We start from the raw sequence: 24,404 nt of genomic DNA on the forward strand, positions 1-24,404 counted from the left end.
GGTTTAAAATGGATTTGTCCATATTTTCACAGTTTAAAGTTTAGAAACAGTGTTACTCCTTTAAAATGCCAACACTGGGGCTCCTAGGTGGCTCAGCTGGTTAAGCATCTGCCTTCAGGTCAGGTCATGATCCCAGGGTCCTGGGATCGAGCCCCATGCTGGGCTCCCCGCTCAGTGGAGAGCCTGCTTGTATCTGCCTGCAGGTCTCTGCCTGCAGCTCTGCCTACTTGTGTTTTCTACCTCTCTGTCAAATAAATAAATAAAATCCTAAAAAAAAAATCAAACAAACAATAAAATGCCAATGTTGAGTTGCTCCCCACAATCCTGGGGCAGCAGTTCTTTCTGCCCACAGGTTCTGTCCCTGTGCTTTAATAAAACCACCGTATTGCATAAAATAAAATAAAAAATACCAATGTAAACAACTACGTTATGGCCATTTTCTCTCATATTAGAGGAAAGCCTTGTTAACTAGGAGGCCAGAATACCTACCTTGAGGTCTTTCGGGTTTCGAGGTAAAGACTTCGGCTGTTTCTTGATTTTTGTGAAGTTGAACCTGATGCTGGAGTGGAATTTCTCCACTGGCCATTTGCACTCTGGCCAAAGGTTCTTAAGTCTCCTGAGCCAAGAAAATTGTCTGAGGAAGGGTTGTCTAAAAGAATAAAAGTTTGAATAATTAGACAAATATCTACAGTAGTAGTTTTCCATATGACTGCAACCATGTCCAACATTGTATTCCAAAGTAATGTGGTAAAGCACCATGTCTCTCATGGAAGAAAGATCCCAGTCTCAACTGCCAGTAAAGTCTGCAGTAAGGGAACTTCTACAAACTATAATTGATTCAGCCATACTAACCTGAAAATTGATGAAGGAGCTGAATCCTGCCACAGCCATGTGCCTTATCTGCATCAATGTGACTCCGTGGTGTCCACCAAAAGTCAACATTTTACCCCAACTATATCTTGCAAGCACTCCCAGGCCTGGGCCTGAAAGAAGGTAGGCCAGACCAGTAAGAAAGCAGGTGGAGGGCCAAGAAGAATTGTAATTCAAATGAACAACAGTTATCGCTTAAAAAGCAGCTCCTGTCATTTTCTTGCTTTTAATTACCATGTTCAGGACTCGGCGGAGGGCAGGGGGGCTCTCTCTCAGAACAGAGATAACCTGACTGCTGCTTATTCTGGCTGGCTTATGGCAGGAATGACCCATCATATGCATCTGGTATGGTAACCTTCAGGTCACTTAATGTCATAATCATCAAAAATATCAATACTCCCTCCGATGCTTATTACTGCAATCAGGCTAAGTGAGGATTATTTATTATTTGAATCTTCTGACTTGTGGCTTACCAACTGGGGTAAGAAAAAGTCTCTTGAAATTTCAGCTAGGAATAGAATAATTTCTTTTTTTTCTTTCTCTTTAAGTAGGCTCCATGCCCAGCAAGGAGCCACACTTACGAGCCTGAGATCAAGACCTGAACTGAGATCAAGAGTTGGATGCTCAACCAACTGAGCCACCCAGGTGCCCCAGGAATAGAATACTTTCTAAATCCACCTCTCCCTATCAGCAGGATCAGACAATTTAAAACAGCACCTTCAAAATAACTTTGGATGTCAGGTTATGGAACTCTGAGGAGCACCAGTAAAAAAATGAGAATGATAATTCTTTACTTCCTGAATTTTTGCCTAATGCTAACATTTTCAAACCATATGACTACAGAACTCTTCGCAATATTATTTAAAATATTTAATGTAGCTTTTGATTTGGTATCCAAAAAAACAGTAGCTGATAAAAAGAAGCTTAGTACTTGGGTTTGTTTTGTTTGTTTTTTGTGGGTTTTTTGAATCAGGATTATCGGGATTTAGGATAAATAAGACAGGAAAAAAAGAGCATTCAGGGGTGGTATTAGTACCAGTTGATTAACCACTGGATGAATCTAACCTAACAATTAAATATACTTTTAAAATGAATTATAACCTTGTACATTTGCAATCAGTATCTATGCTTAGCATCTATTACTATTACTTTAAGGAAAGAACACAAGACTAATAAAAAAAAAATGAGTATCATTAAAGGACCAGAACATTTTAATCTTTAAATGCAAAGTAATAATAGTAGAAATATGTCTCTTACACTTTCTTGCTAAAATAGGATTAGGGAATGATCTAACTAGAAATGTCTGCTTGAGGAATGTCGCCAAAAAGGCAAAATTACCCTAATAAGTGTGAAATTTGAGACCAAGGATAAGTCAGAGTAGCTATCTCAATGGCATTTCACAAAGGCTTCAGCTTTTAAATGTAAGGGAAAAGCACAGGATCAGGCAGCCTGTCTGTTTAACCAGAACAAGGTGGTTCCACCCCCACTCAATGAAAGCAATCAATGGTCTTCTACTACTGATGTAATCAAGCAGAGCTGGAGAGGGACCCAAATGGGGTTGTAGACACTATTTTTTAAGTGATGATTTAACTTCCTATTCTGTTAACATTAAGAAATCAGATTACAAACGCCACAAATAAGATTACTTATTATGTGCACATATGCACACACAAAACTATAAGGAAAGACACCAAAAGTTTAATTTTTGCTGTGCTCCAAAAATAGAATGATGGGTATTTTTCTACCGTTCTCTACAAATCTTCTACAAGGACAGGCAATAGTTTTATGGACATAATGAAATAAGCTTTAAATTTAAAAAAAAAAGTATGTCAGGCAATTACTTATAATGAAAGTAAGCATCATCAGTTGCTCCTGTTAACTTTCAGGTTTAGTTATTATAAATAGCAGGATGCTTTAAATCATCTACTAAATGCCTGTCTGGCAACCTAATTTAACATATTTTCCAAAGATAAGATGATGATAATGATTCTAAGCATAAGCAAAATTGTTTTTCATCTTAATCTACTTTTCTGTTTAGTGTTTAAAATGTTTCAATTTTCAATTGTTAATAAATTGAAAATAAAATCAAGATGTCTTAAAGGCTAACCAGCAGTAAATTATTAAAGTAAAAGAGCTGTATTTTCTCTAAAAATATTTTTTAAATTAGTCTAATTTTAAGTGGATTAAGAAGCAGATTTTTGAAAAACTTGATACAGAGAGGCAGCAGATGCAGTAAAACAGGAAATCGTAAGTAAGCTCCAGATCCTAGATTCTAAAGTTTGGGGCTTTCCCATGATTGTTTTCACCTTGGAGAAAAGAGAATAGCAAGAAAGGAGACAAATACCAAGACAGAATGAGAAGACTAAGGCAGGTAAACTGGAGACCCCATCTTGCCCAATCAAGCAGTGAAGCTCAAGGGGACTGACCACAGAAAATCAATGTGGGGATTATTGGAAAAGAAGACATACAAAGGAGACACAATTCTGCAGGATTTACAATCAATTAGAATGGATGTGGCAAAGGAATGAAGTTAAGAAAAATATACTCTAAAAAGTAGATTTAAATTAAAGACTTTAAGAAAAAAGTATTTAAACCATTCGCCTTCAGAGATTTAAAATCTGATTGTCAGAGAGCAATCCTGGAACTCTGTGACACATCCGTACATTTGTTTGGTCAGGGATGAGATGAAATTTGGTGGAGGCACAAATCTAAATCCTCTGCTTCAGGCTGTGACTTAGAAAATGACTCTAATAACTCAGCATCCGCATTTCAATATGGCTTTGTTATTCACTGTTGCTATTCGCTATTCATCATCACATATACACTAACTGTTATGAAGTAATTTTTTTCCTTTTCCTAAAAAATGGCTTTCAAATGAGAGGCAAAACTTCAGGGTAAGATTTTGGTACAGGGATCAACTTACAGGATGAGGACAAACATAGGAAAAATGTAACTCTCAAGAGTCATGTAATTCAGTAGAAAGCCAAGAATCTGGTCAAATATACCAGTCAAGAACATGAAGTTCTGAAATGATCTCGGATATATCCTTTATGAATATCAAGGGTGTAATGAAATTTTACTTTTTTTTGTAATGAAATTTTAAAGAAAAAAGGCTATACATACAAATGTTCTTATTACTTACAATAGCTAAAAATAGTGAGCATGAAGAGGACCTAAACTACAGAGAAAATAATGAAGCAAATAAAGGCATGGGACCATTATCCTAAATCGTAGTCCCCTAGATCCCACTGCACTTCTGAATTTAAAATTTTTGGAATTTTAGAAAGATAACCTGCTATATACTATGTAACACTTCAAGGTATAATTTGAAGCTGCATCCTGTAATCAAACACATTGATACATCTGCGGTGAAATATATAAATACTCATATTTACAGAAACAAATAGAAGACAAAAATATAAATAGCTTCATGTCAGTTCATGTGGGTTTTGCCAAGGAATGAATTCAGGTCAGGTCAGTTTGGATGTCAAATGAATTATGAAAAGAATTTCTGGTTTTCAGAGCTTTTTGGATTTTCAATTTGCACATAAAGCACTGTAAATGTGCATATCAATTCCATGGATTATTAGAAATCAACAGAAAAAGGTAGACACGAAGAATAACATATAAATGGAAAACTAAAAATTAAAATATTGGACAAAAAAGATGAAATGCATTGAATCATACAATGTGTATCATGTATGTACACATGGATAAGGCCACAGAATTGAGGGTTATGGTTAGCAGAATCTGAGTATAATTTTCTCTACATAATTATTATTCAGCAATTATTTTAAACTAAAAGCAAATATTCTATCCAATGGTAAATCAACATATGAAATTATAAATAAACAGCCTGAGTTCAAGTGGAAATATTAATGATCTTGTTTCATTATCCACTCAAATGTCCTTTCCCTAAGATTAATAATGATCTAATCAGATGTCAGACTCTCTGCTCATCAAAAAGGCCTTTCCAATAGTTAATGATGGCAGAGTTATTTTCAGAGCCAGTTAACTGATTTTCCTATACAAACTATGCACATACTTTGCAAAGACCATTTCCCATACCAAGAGAGGAAATTCAGAGCCCAGGGTAAAGTACCGCCCACCTAAATGACATTTAAATATAATATAAATCTAAAAGATCATCATACTAACGTCTTTTTAGGGGAGGAGATCTCATCTTGCTGACAAAGAATCCTGAGGAAGCCAAATAACAATAATTATTATTTGCATTTCATATTTATCACCTCAGTTTATCCTTATAAAAATCCCATTAGGGCAGGTTCAACGGTATTACTAATATTTCCATATATGTGGGAAGGTGAGGAGACTGAAGCATGAGGAGTGATAAGACATAGGAAGGCACTATAATCTTCCTGGGTCGTACTGCCAGGAAGCTAACCAATAAAAACCTCTTAGTTTCCCCAAGACGGAGCCAGAAGATCATTGGAGGTCCTAACCTTAGGAAAGGGGCAGATGGAAAGTCGGGCAGGCCAGGGACAAGGAATAGCTTAGAGAATGCTGACTTCTGCCATGGATCACAAGCTGAACAGGCAAGCCCCTGAATATGCAAGCATGGCTGTGGCAGGTGCTAGATAGAAACATGTAATTAACATTTCCTGCCCTGATGGAGGGACAAGCTTGGGTAGAAATAATTTGTCAGGATTCATAATTTCAAGCAGAACAGAAATGGCTTACTCTGTGCTTTATATCAATATAAAACACATATCCTGTACATCATAGACACATATCTTAAAAATAAAACAAAACAAAAAAAGCCAAACCAAAGCTGTACTGCTTTTCACAATGACATAATGAACAAATAAAAAAAATGGACCCCCCCCCCAAAAATAAACTTTTCCATTAAATATAAGTGGTTGAGACTAGGTCAGTAAAGTACTATAGTAACCTCCTCCCCCCTCAACACACACAGTGATGTTTTAGTGGAGAAAATGCCATTTTGCTTTTGACAATGTTTTCACTCTAGAGATGGTAAACACAGACAATTTGCTAGGAAGAAATCTGAATGGTACAAATGCTGTGACTCCAAGTAATATGTCATACCTGAATAATAATTTGGATTATAAGCCGTACTTCTTGTAGAACATGTATAAGATCGGTCCAAATTTCCTTCTCTGGAAGGTAAAATCTAAACAAAGCAAAAGATTTTTTTTAAATCACATTTTTCACAATAAAATGGAATAAAAACTTACGCTTGGAAAATATCATTAAACAAGATTATGATGTATTTCAGAATTCTATATAATTATATTTTTATATATTATAAAAAACCCTACATACTAATAAGAAAGGAAAACGCATAGACAATCTAATGAAATGACTGAGGCTTCAAGGGGAAAAACAGGCAAAGTATCTGTTATACAACTTAATTCAAAGAATGCTCATTAAAAGGTAGACATGCACATGGTATATCCTTTTCTGAAAGCCAGCTGTATCATTTATCAAAGAGGGTGACAAATGAACCTAGTTTTAACCTTCTGATAACTTCATACAGAAGTTCTTAATCAGGGGTGAGGCTGCACCCCAAGTACCAATCTGGAAATGTGTGACTATATATTCAGTTACCAAAAATGATTATTGGAGGCAGATATTACAGGTAATTTAGTGCCCAAGGGCCAACAATGCTAAACATTCTGCTTTGCTTGGGAGAGATTCACACAGTAAAGAACTGTCTCATCTATATTAGTCACGGCTTTCCTACTGAGAAAAGCTGCTTTATTAATGCTCCTCAAACTTTAAAGTGCAAATAAACTAGCTGGGGACTTTTCTTTCTTTTTTTAAAAAATGTTTTCATTTCAGCATAGCTGACACACAATGCTACAGTTTCAGGTGTACAACATAGTGATCCAACCTTTTTATATGTTATGCAATCCTCACCACAAATGTAGCTACCGTCTGTCACACCAGATTCCCTATGCTGTGCCTTTTATTTCTGTGACTTATTCATTCCATAACTGGAAGCCTGTACCTCCCACTCACCTTTCCTACTTTTCTCCACCCTCTCCCCACAACCATCAGTTTTGTTCTCTGTATTTACAGATCAAATTCTGTTATTTATTTGTTTTGTTCTTTAGATTCCACGTATTAGTGAAATCATATGATATCTGTCTTTCATAGTCTTATTTCACTTAGCACAATACTCTCTAGGTCTATGAATACTGTCACAAATGGCAAGATCTCATCCCTTCTATGGCTGCATGATATGTGTATACGTATACCACATCTTCCTTACCCATTCATCTGTCAGTGGATGTTTGGGTTGCTTCCATGTTTTGGCTATTGTAAATATTGCTGCAATAAACTATGGGTGCATATATCTTTTTGATTTAGTGTTTTCATTTTCTTTGGGTAAGTACCCAGTAGAAAAATGATTGAATCATGTGGTACTTCTATTCATCAGCTGGAAATTTTTAAAACCGTACATTCTAATTCAGTAGATCTGGGGTGAAGCCTGGGATTCTGCATTTCTAACAAGCTCCCAAGGGATGCTGTTGATGCTGGTCCTTTGAGAAATTACATTTTATAACATAGGGAAATCTCAGAGCTTCTGTATATTGACATATTTCCCCCCACTTAATGCTCAACAATTTTAAGACTCTAGTTGAAAAGGACACTGACCTGTGCTTTGGTAATTCTAATATGCACAGAAATAATAAAAAGTTTTCTAAAAGATACTCTTCTCAAAAAACTCATACATAGCCTAGTTCTTGTCTTAAATTTAATATATCAAAAAGAATTCAAAACACCAGAAATACTGATTCTAAAAAGTTTATAATGTTTGTTCTTTTGAGTGTGCCATTTAAATTACATCAGATGAAAACTTAAGCCAAAGTAATTCATCAACTAAAGGAAGAAAATTATTCCTCACCTGATGGTCAGAAAATGAAAGCTGGTCCTCTGGAAAACCTGTTTGGGCCAGGAGATGGGTTTTGAATATGGAGTTGTGGTTCACTAAAGTTACTTCTCCAGCATCCATCCTCATCCTATCAGCAATATCATCTGGGGGAAAGAATCCAAATTAATTCAAGTCACATAATTCTTCAATAACTACTTTTCTATGAATAAATCATTTCACCTAATAAAAATGACTCCCAAAGAACACCTCTATAATCAAATAAAACCCCTCTTTCAGAACTATTGGCCAGAAATCTCAAAATGTCACTGTCAAAAAGAGGTCCATGTGCAGAAATTGGCTCATTCGGAATTAACGGAGATCATCTATCTACCAAATAGTTCAAAACTTGTGCAAGTATTTAAAAAAAAAACCCTTAACTCAAAGTTTTTTTAAAAAATGAAATTTTCCCTAAAAAAACACTGAATGTTTTAACTGTAGAAAAAACTTTCACTATTAAAGAAAAGGGAAAAAAATTTCACCATTCAGAAACAAACACTGTTAACAGTTTATTTCCTTTATCTAACTCAAAAAGGTGCTTTAAAAATGAATCCACCTGAACTTTTTTCTGTAAAAAGTATCATTTATTCATATGGCTCTAAACAGATATCAGCTCCATTACTGTAATGCTATGGCAGAACCTTATTTTATAACCACTTTTGAGACCTTTGTTAATATAAAGGAGCTAGAATAGTAACAGATAAGAGTGACAGAACTCAGGTGACTTACAATGAGATTAACGATTAGAGAAAAGTGAAACAAATGACCAGGGGAGAGAGAAGGTAGACTACGCAAAAGCAAAAAACAGAAGAGAAAGGACTAATGTGACTTTAAAAGGAGCACATGGAATGTTATAAGATCTAACTGTAAAAATTGTTCAACCTATTCCATATTGGCTACTAGTCCTGACCCTGTATTGATCCCTTTACAGACATAATGAACTATAAACAGTGTATAGTATAAACTATAAATATAAATAGTAAAAACTATAAACAGATTACTGTAATCACAATTAATTTTCCATGCTACTAGCTAAATGAAATTTAAAATCCACCTTAATCAAGTTATTTATCATACGGAAGTTGGTATAACATAGTATGAAAGAATAAGGACTCTGGAACCAGGCTGCCTGAGTTTAAATTCTGGCTCTACCAGTTCTGGTTGTTTCTTAACCTCTGTGCCCCCATTTCCTTGTTAATATTAGGCACCGCTGTAAGGCAGTTGTAAAAAATTAAATGAATTAATATATTCTAAATACTCAGAACAGGGCCTGGCACATAGTAAATGTTTGTTAGTGTGTTTCTGGCTTTTTCAATACAATGAACGAGAAAATGCTTCCAAAAGATGCTATAAACAATGTCTCAACCAAAAGAAAAATGCCTGGTGTTACATGCATTACATAATTAGGTTGAGACCTCCTTGAAGATTATTAAGCACAAAGATGCAAACACCAAAAATGTTAAAACAAAACAAAACAAACCTGTCTTTCGATTCAGCTTAACTAATCAGGGTAGCTAAAAGGACTGAATTATTATTTCATAGTCAGACTTACCCATGTCAGATCTTTTCACATCACTGACTTTAGCAAGATACAAAGTCCTATAAAAGACAGAAAACAGAAATGTTACATACTGAAACACCCCCTTCATATAATTATAGAACAGGAAGCCACACACAGTGTGGCTCAGCCACTCACATTTTTGTTCTCAGTAGAGAAAAATATAAGGTGGTGAGGAGAGATGACTTGATGGGAAGAGAATGGGAACTAAAACGAGCCAAGGCAATTCCAAACATTTCTGAAACTTGAGCTATATTAAAAAGCAATTATGGACTACCCACAGAATCACAGACTATTATAGCAAGAAGTTGAGAGCACCAATCCTTTGGAGATTAATTTGCATATGATCATAAAGTTAGTCAGTGACTGCACTGAAATTACAACCAAGAAATTCTTTGCAATCCATGGCTCTAATACTCCACGCTAAACTGTTTTATAAACAAGACAGATCTTACGGTGGTCCTATTAGACTTTTCTTCCATATGTTTTAGTCAGCAGCCAATATAGCTACTGATATTCTCAGAACAATCAAGGTATACTTCCCAGTTGTACTAAAGTACTTTCTCTCCCATCATTAATCAAACTGTTACAAACCAAAGTCCCTTTGCCTACATGAAATTATTTTCTCCTCTGATGTATCTAATTTTCCCAGAAAAAGGAATTTAAAAGCCTGCTTGGAACTAGGTTAATAAACATACCCTTGGCACACATGCTTCTTGGAAGAGGAGATTAGGAATGGTAAGAGTCACACTTACTATATTCATAATATCATTACCATAAACTATTTAAAGATTTTATTTCACAGAGAGAGAGATCAGAAGTAGGCAGAGAGGCAGGCAGGGGGTAGGGGGGGTGGGGGAGAGCAGGCTCCCCCCTAAGCAGAGAGCCCGATGCAGGCCTCGATCCCAGGACTCTGAGACCATGACCTGAGCCAAAGGCAGAAGCTTAACCCACTGAGCCATCCAGGCACCCTTACTATATTTTTAAAAAGATTGAGCCCTCATCAACTTCAGTTTGTTACCAACTTTATCAATCCACTTTAGCAATATCAAGGCTTCAATCTACTAAGGAGACTGGATGATGCTATTAGGTAGTCCATATGGTCGCAAGGAAGTGCACACATAAAGGAAGCCTGCTTGAGCTTTTCCTGGCACAGCTACAGACTAAGCAGAGTAATCATTTGATACCCAGTCTTGCTGGGGAGGATTCCCAAATAACTTAAGCCTTATATTTAGGCTTCAAGTATGTTTCCCAAATGTTCAACCTAACAAAAGGCTTCTATTTGGAAATTCTCCAGGTTATTCTATCCCCTTCCTCCTTTTTAAATAATTAATTCCCTGGGTTCCCCCTTAAGGGAAAAAATCCTATCAACCAACAAACTAGGAGTGGCTTTTTCACATTTCACTCTTTTGGCTATTTCATAAGTGTCATCACTAGTCTTTTTTGTTGATTTAAGGAAAATGCCAATTTAAAAGTTTGGTGCCCGGTTCAACAATCCCATGTTACTTCTTTTGCATTGCTAAGATAGAGGTAAAGAGGGAAGGAAGCAAGAAATTAAAGAATTTTGGAGACTATGTCCAGAGAGGTTAAATGACTTGCCTGAAATCACACAGATGGGGAAAAGGGAAGATAAAAATCCAGGATATCCTAACTCCCAAGAAAATGTGCCTTTAGCAAACACCACAAAACGTGGTATCCTTTAACATATCTTCATTCAAGGATTCATATACTTTGTCAAGATAAAATTCACCTCTTGGGGGTGGTCCTGGGGGGATCGACACTGTTTCATAATTTTAATATTTAAAGCCCCACGTTTACATTTTAATACAAATACATCCACCTTCTTCAGTGTGCTTATGTTACTTTCTTTTTGCCTTTTGCATTTACATTAGAAGAGATATTTTACTCCAAGATTCACCATGAAATTCTGGATCTAGAAACTTTGATGCCACCAAATTCTCACAAGCCTAAGAACTTTTCCCTTTCAAGAAAAGTATTCTAATAACATTTCCTAGTTCAAACTGGTCATCAATTTACTAAAAGAATACAAGCTGTTACAGGCATTCAGGTGAAATCAACTTAACAGCTGAACACTAAAGTAACAGGAGATCTGAAAGAAAAAAAAAGATGGCAAAGTCTTGATGGTAACAGAATGTAACAAGTAGAACAAAACATGTATAAGCTTACAAAGAGGTGGTTATAAAAGAGAATGTTTACAGTTACCATGAAGTTACTAGAAAGTATGTATTGAGGAGCGCAATTAGCTTTATCCAGGACCAAATGTGGTTAGGATAATTTGATATGAGAAGGGTGTGGAAGTGATCTTGTGAATCATCCTACTCTGAACTGTGGATATATGTAAGTTTGCAGTATATTATCATGTATTTGTTTTTGTTTCTCAAACTTTTACATGTAACCTCTCCCAATCAGACTCTCAACACCTTAACACTTGAACACCTTAAAACACTAAGCATTCAATTGCTTTAGTACACAAACATTTACTGTGCACCAGTTACGAACGTGGTACTAGGGATACAAAGATGAGTAACAACTGGTCCCTGCTGCTGAAACACTGTCTACTGGGAGAAACCAGATCCATCAACAGATACTTATAGCAAGAAAATAAAGCTGGTGCATTGGCAAGAGGCGTGGGAGCCAGGTAAAGAAAAGGAAAGACTTTCAAATCGGTAGTCAAGAGTTACATCACCTTAGCCTGAAGTGGCAGAACCTGTTTTTTAATCCATGTGCTCCCTCCAGATTTAACTCATCAGACGGGGGACATGAAGACCATGTTTGCAGCAGGGATAATTAACAAAATAAACACGAAATGAGTCTTCCAAAATTGGCACGAAAGGGAAAACAGGGGATCTCTAAATTGGAAGAAGGTTGTGGGATCATGCTTAAGAGATGCGTAAGGCTTCATTGCCACTGTAATTTCAAATTCAGTGCCATCTATCTTTCAACACGAGGGCTTCACACAAATTGTCTCTACAAAGGATAAAGATTTAGGAGATAATGTGACCTACTCCATTCAGAAAATCCAATTAGAACAAAGAACCTAAATAAAAAAGGTGGTAGCCTACATAAGGCTTTACATAAACCTCACAAGCATCACCACCACCCCCAAACAAGTGTACCAAATGTGAAGTGAAATGACCTTAATAAGGCTGACTCGAAAGTGATAAAGGAGTAAGTTATTGCCAACAAGATAGTGAAAACACTGCAGAGGCACCGATAAACAGAAATCACCAAGCTCAAGAGAAGCCGGGCATATATCCAGAGAGACCACGTTAGGGTACAACCGAGAAAGAGACGGTTCAAGGGAATGACCAGGAGGCCATGAGCCAGGTAAGCAAACCGTGGCGGTGAAGGGGATTTTCATAACCTGGGCAGGAGGGTCCAGCCGTGTCTCTCTGGTGGTGGCACTAGCGATATCACACCTCAGGGAGATACCACAGAGTGAAAGAGTTGGAGAAATGTTTACGTGAGACGCAGAAGTAGTCGAGAAACACCATTCGAGTCTCAAGAAAGGCGGGAGAAGCAGGTGTTAACAGAAAGCTGAGCTTCCCGGTGAAATCAGCTTTCCCTTGACAGGAGAGACCCTGCCCGGGCGGGAAAGCCCCGAAATCCCCACCGGCCTCTTCCCACAAGCAGCGCCGGGCGCTGAGACCCGGCCCGCGGTACCGGCAGGGAGACGGCCCCTCCTCGACCCAGGAGAAAGGGGACAGAAGGAACGGCCTCGGGAAGCCTAACTAACGGCTGCCGGCCAGAGCGCGGCCGGTGGAGAGCAGGGGGGAGGGGAGGTGGTCCCAGGGGGCGGGGCAGAGGAAAAAGCGCCGTCCCCACCGCCCTCCCCGCTTCCGCCCAGCCCAGCCCAGGCTGCTGGGCCCGGACCGGCACTGCCTCCCGGCCCAGGCTCCCTCCATCCTCACCCCTCCCCCAGCTTCCCGCCGCCACTCACCGAACCGGAACCGGCTGCTATGCGAAGGGGTTTCCGGCCGGGCGCGGAACGCAAAACCCGGGAACCGCCGCGAACCGGAACAGCCTCCACAACACCGGAAGAGCCTCCCGGTGGCTGCGGAGGAGCGAGGGGGTGGGGCGGAAGGTCAAAGAGCAGAGTTGAGGAACCGGAGAACGCCTGCGCAGTGTGGCCAGGCCTGAGAAGCTCAAGGACCATCTAAGGCTGAACTCATAATTTCCCTCTTCTCTTTTCAGCGTGGGGTTTTTCTCGTTCCCGTTCTCGGATTACTGTTAGTGTACCCGTCGTCCTTCGCTTTTTTCTGTTCCCTCGATTCCTTTGCGCGCGGTCTTCTGGTTCCGCTCGGCGATTTTTGCTTTCGCTCTGGTTTCCATGGCAGCTTTTCGCTGTGGCCCTCCCTCCACCGGCGGGAACTTGTGGCCGGCTTGACAGATGCAGTCCTGAGAACTGAATCGAGCTCTGTATCGTGTTTTATTGAGAATCACGGAACGCTGATGCATGTAGTGGTTGTGGGAAATACTTTACACTATGTTTCAGGGACGTGAAGTCAAGGACATGAGTTATAAAGTGCTTGGCAGATCTGGGAATAGAGAAAAAGTTTCATAACTTGCAGTCCTGTGTTCTTTACATCACATCATGCTTGATTGCCATTGGGGGCGGGAGTGGAAGCGTTTTAGGATTAGCTGAGGTCAGACTCCGGAAACATGTAGAACCTTGCAGAACTATGGAGGCGTTTGAGACATGGGCAGAGGTGGGAGGAAAGCTATTGGGGGTCCACCAGAGATCTACTTTTCCCAGTAAAAATAGAAAAGGACCCAGGTGTCGGCCCTCTGAAGAACTAAATGGCCGTGGTGGTGTTCCTGTGACTGAATGGATTAACATGTAATCGGTGCCCCACTTTCAAAAAGAAAATAATGGGAAGAAATAGGTTTTTTCATTCAGGCTTCTTGCCACATCCTTCAACGTGACCTCTGGGCCCAGGCCCTTTCCAGAAGTCTTGGAGAAATGCTTCTGAGTAGGCCCTCCAGACCTCAGAAGTCTGAGCTCAGACTTAAATAAGGGGAACCTCTGGATGCCCTAGCCTTTTACCTGCTCTGGGAAAAAGGAGATGCTTGTTGAATTCAGGCAATCTTGCCCTGTCAAATATATAAAAGGAGATTCTTTGTATCTCTTCATATACTGATACTTTATTTTGTCATGTCCTAAGGCCTTCAGTAGTGGGCATACCCGATCTATGTCTGTTTTGTCCAACTTAACCATTCCACAGTTCTGTTCATATGGCTTAACTCCATCTCTATTTCTAGGAGACAGCCATGCGTAAAGAGGAATTTCATCTGAAATTTTTCATGTGTGTGATTCAGTCTCGTGGGTTAGTCAGGCCTCCTCAGCGCACAGGTACCATTGTCTCCCGATCATACTCCAGTGAGGGATGGCTTCTCTTGCAGGGAGTTTGAATATAGGATGTGAAACGTACTAGTCTAATGTAGGTGTTAGGGGCCAACTGACTTTATTCCATCCCTAATATAGTAAAATATCTGTCTCTGAGCTCTTTTTTAATACAATATATCAGGTGAGATTTAGGGCTCATATGTGGGAATAGGCCCAGGCAGATAAAAAACACAGACCTGGGAGTTGAGGAAGAACAAGACTTATAGCACATGAGCTGGTATTTGATTTCTCTGTGCTTTGCGAATCCCTTTCTGGGCTCATCTCTCAAAGTCCTTGTTATGACTGTAATTGACAATAAAATCTATAAGATAGAGTCCTAAAGAGAAATGGTTTTCTATTCTACCATAGTCTCAAGGTAGCTAATTACATGTTCTGCTTTTCTCTCTTTTATGTCAAAAGAACAGAACCTTTTTAACAGTAAGACAGTTGTTGAGAAAAGTCATGACTTCTCTAATTTTTCACTGGATCATGGGGGAAAAGGCCCTGGACAGCCAAGAGTTATAGAGGAAATGAATGAGAATAAGTAGCATTTCCTTCCCTGAATCCCACCTTGAGGGTAACCTAGCGATATTGCTTCTCAGCTGGGGAAGCTTCAACTTCCAGCATGCTCATACAAAAGCCACCACCTGAGACAGACAACTTGAAGTCTCTACATGCTATGGATGATCCAGGCACCATGGAAGGCATACCTGTTTTGAAAAATGGTGAGGCATCTGGTTAAACAAGGGGGTGGGGAGAGGCGGAAAGGAGTATTGGGAAATGAAGTTTATGCATACATTATAAATTAGGATACAACTACCAAATTTGAATTAAGACACAGGGAGAAAATGTGTGTGTGTGTAGTGGGGGAGACATTGAGAGAGAGAGAGAGGAGGCGATCATCTGAGAAGCTAGAAACTCTAGAAGAAGAGAGTAGAGCTCTATGAAAAACATCTTGATTTAATCACTAGTGATTCAGTTGGCTTCCTCATGCCTGTCCGGACTAAGCTAGGGTATCCTATTATCAGCAACCTGAATCAACAACCTGAAATCCAAAAAATAGATTACATAAAGAAGTTATTATCTTACAAAGTGATTCTAAATATTGTAAAAAATATTCATCTTAGGAATCCATTTAGTAACAAATTTCTCTTGTATATTTTGAGTAGTGTTTAACTCATAAACAATTTATACAAAATATCAGAAACATCAACATTTTCTCTCAAGTGAAATACATCTATATTGGAGTCAGTTTAAAGCAAACATTTATTGAGTTCCCACTATGTGCCTAATACACTAGAAATAATAGGGACAATGTAAAAATTATATATAAAGACATAACCTTGTCACTTTTCTAATAGTTTACAGTTTGAAAATGACTTATTGAAGTCCAACTCCCCATATTTGAGGAAGAACTTCAAGTCTAAAATGGTCTTCCTCAAGACATTAACAAGTTCATTGGAGTAATCAGTCTCAGCACCTGTGAAATACACAGCAGTATTTATTCTATTTTTTATTTTATTTTTTAGAAAAGATTTTATTTTTATTTATTGGAGAGAGAGAGAGTGTGTGTCTGTGTACAAGCAAGGGGGAAGGACAGAGAGAGAAGTAGACACCCCCCTGAGCAGGGAGCCCCAAGTGGGTCCTGGGATGGTGACCGGAGCTGAAGGCAGACTCTTAACAGACTGAGCGACCCAGGCACCCCTCAATAATTTTTTCAAACAGTTACTATTCAAAATCATTGTACTAGGCTCAATAAATGAGAAAATGAGCTAGTCACTTTCCCTTTCCCCAAGGAGCCTATGATCAAGAAAGGAGATAGAATGAGAGAGCATGTAAGCGAAGAGCTTAATAGCTTTGGTCCAAAATGCTGAATTTCCAAGGAGAATGTCATTGAGAAGTTGGGAAGGGAGGGAGAAGTGGACCTCTTAGGCAGAGTTTTACTTTGGCAGGGTATCACATGGCAAAGTCTTAAGCTTTGAAATGCATAAACTGTAGCTTAATTCGGTCTCATTTTAGTGAACCTAGAGTTAACCATACTTACAAGAAAATGATTTATACACAAGAATATTAACTTATTAAGATGTTGGAACAATAGATGTCTATATATGACAATTTTGTGTGGTCTGTGTCTCTTTAATCAGACTTGCTTTGCCCATCCATAAATAGCTGCTAGGTATAAGAAGTAAGCCCACCTGGTGGCTTACACTTACTTGAATTTGTATAGATTATTTTTTATATGCCCTTGTTTTCCCTGCTTTTCCCATTTTCATTTTACTCTATACCTAAAACTCACCTCAGAACCCTTAGCTCTGATGATCCACTTGGAGTCGGTTCTGTGGTTTGAACTCAGCATTATTCCACAAACAAAATTCTGATGTTAACTTCTGCCTTTAAACACTGAGGCTTGGGACACCTGGATGGCTCAGTCAGTTAAGCTGCAGTCTTCAGCTCAGGTCATGATCCCAGGGTCCTGGGATCCAGTCCCACATCGGGCTCCTTGCTCTGCAGGGAGCCCGCTTCTCTCTCTGCCTCTGCCTGCCACTCTGCCTGCTTGTGTGTGCGCGCGCTCTCTCTCTCTCTCTCTGACAAATAAATAAATAAATAAAATATTTAAAAAACAAAACAAAACACTGAGGCTTCTGGTGAGAGCTACAGTGAACCCTTCCAGCTTTCCCCCTAGAGATGGAGAATCAAATGTTTTCCCAATTAGTCCCATTGGGACCTCTGCCTCTCTCCCTGCCTGCTTCCTTTCTTCTTTCCTTCCTCCTTTTTATTCCTTCCAAGAAAATTGAGCATATACTATGTCAGGCACTGTAGTTGGCACTGGGAATAGATAGTAGCAAACAAAACAGGTACATTGCCTACTCTCTTCAAGTTTATAGTCCTGTAGGAGTAAGACAGCAATCACATCATCACACACAGATCATTAGAATGATGCTACTACGGTGAAAATAATGCCACATAATCAGTGGGTAAAAACAGGGTACCTAATCTGGCCGGAGAATTGAAAAAACCCTTTCTAAGGAATACCTGAAAGATGCATATGCATTACCCAGGAAAAGGGCAAAGAAGAGCTTTTTGGAAAAAGGGTCAGTAGGATCTGAATTGAGGAGTTTGGCTTATTGGAGGAGCAGAAAAGGCCAGCACAGCTTGGATTAGAGAAGAGTAGTTGGAGATTGAACTATAAAGATAAGAGCCAAATTACATTGTGCCTTCTAGGTCTTACCACTCCCCCGCTATGGGAACTCACTGAAGAGTGACAGGATGTGGCTCCTGGGTTGAGAATGACTTGGAGGGGGCAGGAGTGGTTATGTGCTCTGGCAGGATGGGAAATGCCACCTCCTGGCTCCTCTCCACCTAGGGCATAAGCGAGGAAATGCCATCAAATCTGGTTGGCAGAGATGAGTGATGCCACAGCACGCCAAAACCCTTGCCTGATGTCCCCCTGCTGCTGTCAGCCTGAAGATTGCATAGGGACTCCCCACGAGGCTGTGTGTGGACAAGGTGAGCTCTAATCCTGATGGAAAATGGAACACATTTTGTTTCTAATAGCACACTTGGCAGGGAAGCAGTTGCTGTTACTATCTTCTCTGACTCCTTGCAGCTTAGAATAGACCAGCTCTGCCTGTACTGTGACGAGGCCATCTGCATGTGTGTGTGTTGTGTGTGTGTGTGTATGTATATGTTTCTCAGCAATGGAGGATCAGTTCCCACCAGAAGGAAGCCACTTGGTCCTGCCTGCACTGGGACACAGCAAGGGGATGAGTCACCTACGCCCTCAACCTTTGCAAAGAAAGGTGGTTAGAATTCCCAGAGAGCTGAGAGCACGAGACGAGGACCTCCAAAACAAAGGCTCAGGGGGTAACAGTAGCTTTGTGTGCCAGGCTCTGATCCAGCAGATCCAACCACCCACTAGACCCAGAGCCTCTCCTCTGCATATACCTCTCCTGGCCACTGATGGACAACAAGCCTTGGCAATCTGGGACTGCTGAGATGACTTCTTATTGGGCTGCAAATGAGCAAGTGTACCAGGACAGTAGTGTTTCCGCTTCTGCCCGCTGTGTTACCACTTATCCCTAGAAGCTAAGACCTTACTACCATATTCCTTCCTTCATTTAGACGATCTGTCACCAGCATTGCCCAGTTCCCAGCACTGTTCGGTTCCTTTGACAGTAAGACTGTCAAAACCACCCACATCCTGGTTTATGCAGACCAGGATGCAAAGTTTCTTCAACACTATGGATGCAACTGATACATGGAGGTGATTGCTACAGCCCAAGTTTCTTCCAAGCGGGTGTACTTGTTTCCTGCATTAGAGACAAGGTTTTCCATCTATAGATGCTATGTTATAAGTAACCTGAGCATCTGTACTCTTGTTAAAGGAAAATCAGTGAGAGTTTTGCCTCTGTAAAGACTGTCTTAATCTCAGCCTAGTTGCCACTCAGCATTGATCTCCTGGTCCCAACCTACTAGGACCAGCTCCAGAGAACTCGAGTTTTCATGAAACTGAAATGCTCAGGTCTCTTCAACTGTCAACTGAATTGGGAAGATCATTGAGTAAGAAAATAACCATAAGGTTATTTGTCTTCTCTGTTCTGATAGCCCACAAAGCTTACTTCTTTAAGGAAAGAAAATGTTTATCTGGTCCGAATTTGAGACTACATACCAGATGAAGGGTTTATTTTCCTTTGCCCCACTCAAGACTTGAAGGTGGCATCTTCAACCTATAATGGGGGTTATCTTGTTACCTGTGACCTCTTTCTTGAGCCAGTTTCCCCAGGAACTTGATCCTAATGGGTGAAGATAGGAGTCATCCATACTTTCTGGCCATGCAAATTTACTTTTTAAGTGATGGTTGTCTTGGACCTCTACAACTTGCAACAATCATTCTCAAACTTTTTTGTGCATCAGAATTACCTGGAGGGCTTGTTAAACCACATAGTTGAGCCCCTGCCCCCAGAGTTTCTGATTTAGGAGGTTCCAGCTAGGACCCAAGAATTTGCACTTCTGACAAGCATCCAGGTGATGCTAAATCTGCTAGACTGGAACCGAGAACCATTGTCTTAAGCCAGGGCCCTATGTCAGAAACATTAATATTAGTGGATAGCGGAGGGTGCTCTGTTTCCAGGGTCATCTTGTCCCAGACAGAGCTAAAGATGACTCTTCAGGGCAGACAGTAGTTTTGTGCCCATGTCTAGGGTCTGCCCATATAGAGCTTCCATTCTGGTGGAGGAAAACAGATTACAGTCAGAGGATGACTAGATGAGATCCAGGAATTGTGTAGAAGTGAGAGGACCAGATAGATATTTGTTTCAACTCAGAAGTTCACACCTAGTTGCTGTATGTGTTTCATTTCAACCCACCAAGTCTCTGTTGCCCATTTACAACTCTGGTTCTAGTCCAAAGGAAATCTTGGTCCTCCTTTGTGACACCTACCTTGTTCTGCCTCAGGACCTTTGCATTTGCTATTCTCCCTATCTGAAAGCTCTTCCTCTAAAGGGTAGCATGGCTTTCTTTCCCATTCATTCAAACATCCTCCTAGAATGTCATCTCAGCAGGGTTTTTCCAGGCCACCCTATTTAAGATAGCACAATTGTCACTCAGCTTCTTTGCCCTGCTTTATTTTTCTTCAAAGCACTTAACACTATTTATTTTCTTAGAGATTTTATTTATTTGAGAGAGTGTGCAAGAGAGAGCATGAGCAGGAGAGCATGAGCAGGGGGAGGGCAGAAGCAGGCTCAGCAGGGAGCCCTATGTGGAACTCAATCCCAGGATGCTGGGATCAGGACCTGAGCCCAAGGCAGACACTTAACTGACTGAGCCACCCAGGCCTCCCTTGACTAATTTGTTTATTATCTGCTTTCCTCACTAGAATGTAAGCTCCATGAAGACTGACAAGTTTTTTGTTTTTGTTTTTGTTTTTCCAATCCTGGATCCCCTTGAGTCTAGGACAGTGCGTAACATATAATAGGTGCTCTGTATTTGTTGGCTGAATATTGGAAACCTATAGTATGCTGTTTCCTATTCTCTTGGGTGAGAGTCACAGTGACTACCATGCCTATTTCTCGTTCCTAAATGTCCTAGCACACCATTACTAGCATCATTAACATGATCTTTATCCTCTTCATCATCTCGCCGCAGTGGTCTAACTGTAGATCCGTGCCCACTCCCTAGTCATGACACCAACACTGGAGTAGTGAATGGGCTCGTGGGTATGGCATACGCCATCCTCTTAATTGTCCCCCATCTGTGCTGGCCTTAGGTAATCCTTGTTAAAGAAATCATCTGTCTTCATGAACTACTCAGCTTCCTGGCTATAGTATCTAGCTTTATCCTGGTTTGGAAGGTACTGTTCCAAACTTTCTGTAACTTCATTTGACTATCCACTCCTTAAGAGGACTAATGGCCACAGCATCATGAACCAGGCACGTTAGAATACCTCAACTGGGTTACCGAAGTGCTCTTCCTATCTAGCTGCTACAGAATTATCTTTAAACATCTTCTGACACTTCTCTCCTCCAGAATACCTTCTTTTTTTTTTTTAAAGATTTTACTTATTTATTTGACAGACAGAGATCATAAGTAGGCAGAGAGGCAGGCAGAGAAAGAGAGAGGAGGAAGCAGGCTCCCCGCGGAGCAGAGAGCCCGATGTGGAGCTCGATCCTAGGATCCTGGGATCATGACCTGAGCTGAAGGCAGAGGCTTTAAACCACTGAGCCACGCAGGTGCCCCCAGAATACCTTCTTTTATAATAACTATAACTTTTGCACTTAATCTTTGCCTGGACTTCATGTCAACATCCTCATAGCTAACTGATATATGGAGAGTTCTGGGAAGTACAGGAGAACTTTCTAAATACCTTCCTGTAGTCTGAGATTAATATAAAGAATATGCTTTTCATCATTTGGTACCAGGGCATGACCTATAAGGTGAGATATCATATGGGTTTCCTGACATGCTGAAAACAGGAAGACCACCATCGCAAGATAGTACAAGATAGAAGAAATAGCGGATTTGACCACATGACCTTCTTGGTCCAGATGAACTTCTTCTTTTAGGTTCAGTGCTTTTTCCCCCCTCACTCTCTGCCTATCCCCTAAATCCTGAATTTTAGCTACTGACCTCAAGAATTGAATAAAGCTGGTTATGGTTTGGGATAAAGTTCTAGATTTCCATCAGCACCCTAGCTAATTCCCATACTTGAATATAGCATTAGAATAGGCATAAGTCCCCTTGTGGAGCCTATCAGAGTACTCCAACTTTTTTTTCTGGTACAAACTCAGGACATTTCAGCTTGCTTCTTTGGAGGAAAGGTCCAGAGTATTCTTTTACAGACCCGATAATGCTTACCAGCAATAAAAATAATCTTAGAATCAAATTCAGCTGCTGGCTTAAGTTTGGTTACCTGGAGAATGTGTTGGCATCATTTCTTGTTTGTTTGCTGTCTAACTTGCTGTTTTGCTTCTGTGATTATTGGTCCTTAATTCTGCTAAGCTGTGCAATTTACTCCTGACACTTTCCTTAGGCACCCTACCTTGTATGGCCATATTTAGATCCCTTCCGCAATCCCTCTTCTGTAGTCACCATTCTGTGTTTACATGTAGGCTTCATGCACCAACAACAGCCTGCCCCACAGAATGCTTCTCATCCTCCCTGATTAGAGGGAGGAGGGTTGAACGTATGTCATATCTCCTAGAACTGCCCATATCTCAAATATTCTCTCCCATCATCAATTTACCAATAAATTATGTATCCAAATTTTGAAATGTAAGATAAGTCAACCATACCTAGCTAAGATGACCTTTCTAAGTTGTTCAGTTTCCTTAGAAACTGTATTTGAAATTTAAAAGTTAGTTAATAAACAGAAAATTGGAAAGAGTAAAATATATGGTCTTGGAGTCTATGATTTAAATTAAAGAAAACTCATTTTTAAAGAGCTAATCACTGTTTCATTGTATCATCCATCTCTCTAATACTGAAATATTTGTATCCATTTGTGTCTTACTCTGGAATGGTCCAAATAAACACCACCAAATTCTTACTATTCAGGTTCCTTTTTTTTTTTACTTCATTTACCCTCAAGTAATATGAATGTGTCATAAGAAATTGGTGCATTATATTTGTTAATTGGGGTATTGATTTCTTCAATTATATCCCAGGCCCAGTGAAACGTAAACTCCCTGTGAACCTTTGTTAGTCCCTCTAGATTTTAAACTCCATGAGAGTTTATTATAACTCAGCACTTGGTATAGTGGCTGGCACATAATGAGTCCTCAATAAATAATTATTGAATGTATGAATTAATAATGAATAGGGATTTCTCAAGAATTCTTATTAGGAAGATGTTTACAGCTCTTCTTAATGCAATGTGTTTCTTCCATCAGCTATCTCTATTTTGTGTTGGTTTTTACTAATTAAATTCTCAGAAAATAACATCTTCAAGTTTGAAGATTGCATTAAGATGACCAAAAGCAAGGCCTAAGTACTTCTGAGAAAATTCTTCTTTTCTATGGCTTCCACCCCCAACTGACCTGAAGGTGCCTTTTGAGATGATAGTTCCTTGATTCGTGCTTATATAATTTTCCAGGAACTCCTGGGGATGATTGGTGCCTGAACAGAAAAAGGAATCTAAAGGATCAAGTGTCTTTGGATAAGACTAAGAGTAACAGTGACATTTCCTTGCTTTCACCTAATTAATGCAATAATTCATTAAGAACACTTTCAATGAAGACTTAAAAGTTGGTTTGGGGTAGGGGCCCCTGACTAGCTCAGTTGGTAGAGCATATGACTCTTGATCTTGGGGTTGTAAGTTTGAGCCCCACATCAGGTATCGAGGTTACTTAAAAATAAAATCTAAAAAAAAAATTTGGTATTGGGTAGAAAGGGTAGAGAATTGATCATCTCTCAGATTTCAACCTTTATGTTGGAGTTAGAATGATGTAGGAAGCTTTTCTAACTTTTCCTTTTCTAAAACTTTTTAACATCTTTATTGAGATATAATTCACAGATCATAAAATTCACCCATTTAAAGTGTATAATTTGAACATTGGCATTCCAAACCGATTCCTCATAAGTAGCTTACAAGTTACCACTCCATCCTAGCAATAAGTAAAAGTAAAAAGACTGAAAAATTAACAATTCTTCTTGGATCCATAAGAAACAGGGAGGACACAGGGCAGACTGCTAGCCACAAATCTGGAGAGACAGACAGGCAAGTACAATTCATCATGGCTTACTAGAGCAGAAACCCATGAGTGGAAACCTTCTTGGAATTAGTGATGGGATAGGAAGACTGAATTGTAATTAACTAATTTCTGGAGACAATTCTGAGAGTTAAAAACTGCAGGGGGACCCAGTCAAAGGGAGTTTCCACAATATTGTGAGATTTACTTTCAGGAGCTCAACCAGATTCTCATAGTAAATATCAGAGAAAGCCCCCTGAGACTTCCAACAAGGTGAGGAGAAAAGGAACAATCTGAAATAAACCAGAGCATTCTTTCCTGGTTAACAAGCCCTACCTTCAGAGGAAACTAACCAGGGCTTAATTTACTGGGTTGTTATCAGAGTCTAACCTACCAGAGGGAGAGAAATACCCAACTCCAGCCCACTCTAGCCATTCTGGCCCTGGATAAAAAACCTGAGAAATGTCT

The 24,404-nt window shown here is 39.7% G+C and overlaps 2 protein-coding genes across 4 annotated transcripts in view; one reads left to right on the plus strand and one right to left on the minus strand.

The window, feature by feature from the left end:
- SENP1 (SUMO specific peptidase 1) overlaps nt 1-13,462 on the minus strand; it is a 50,882-nt gene extending 37,420 nt beyond the window's left edge. Inside the window, exons 1-6 of one of the 3 annotated variants that reach the window (XM_044226791.1) lie at nt 13,306-13,462; nt 9,339-9,385; nt 7,763-7,893; nt 5,938-6,022; nt 5,029-5,070; nt 490-649 (exon numbers count right to left, since the gene is read on the minus strand). In XM_044226791.1, the coding sequence (XP_044082726.1) occupies nt 490-649; nt 5,029-5,070; nt 5,938-6,022; nt 7,763-7,893; nt 9,339-9,342 (422 nt within the window). In that variant the 5' untranslated portion in view covers nt 9,343-9,385; nt 13,306-13,462. Of the gene's footprint in view, nt 1-489; nt 650-5,028; nt 5,071-5,937; nt 6,023-7,762; nt 7,894-9,338; nt 9,386-9,482; nt 9,587-13,305 lie in introns of those variants that run through there. The other 2 variants (XM_044226788.1, XM_044226790.1) reach the window with 2 other exon arrangements.
- PFKM (phosphofructokinase, muscle) overlaps nt 12,635-24,404 on the plus strand; it is a 43,421-nt gene continuing 31,651 nt past the window's right edge. The window contains exon 1 of the mRNA XM_044226787.1: nt 12,635-12,692. The gene's annotated coding sequence lies outside the window, so the exon portion shown is untranslated. The remainder of the gene's footprint in view (nt 12,693-24,404) is intronic.

The sequence above is a fragment of the Neovison vison genome, chromosome 12 (genome assembly GCF_020171115.1).
Source record: "Neovison vison isolate M4711 chromosome 12, ASM_NN_V1, whole genome shotgun sequence".
In the NCBI taxonomy this organism is placed as follows: Eukaryota; Metazoa; Chordata; class Mammalia; order Carnivora; family Mustelidae; genus Neogale; species Neogale vison.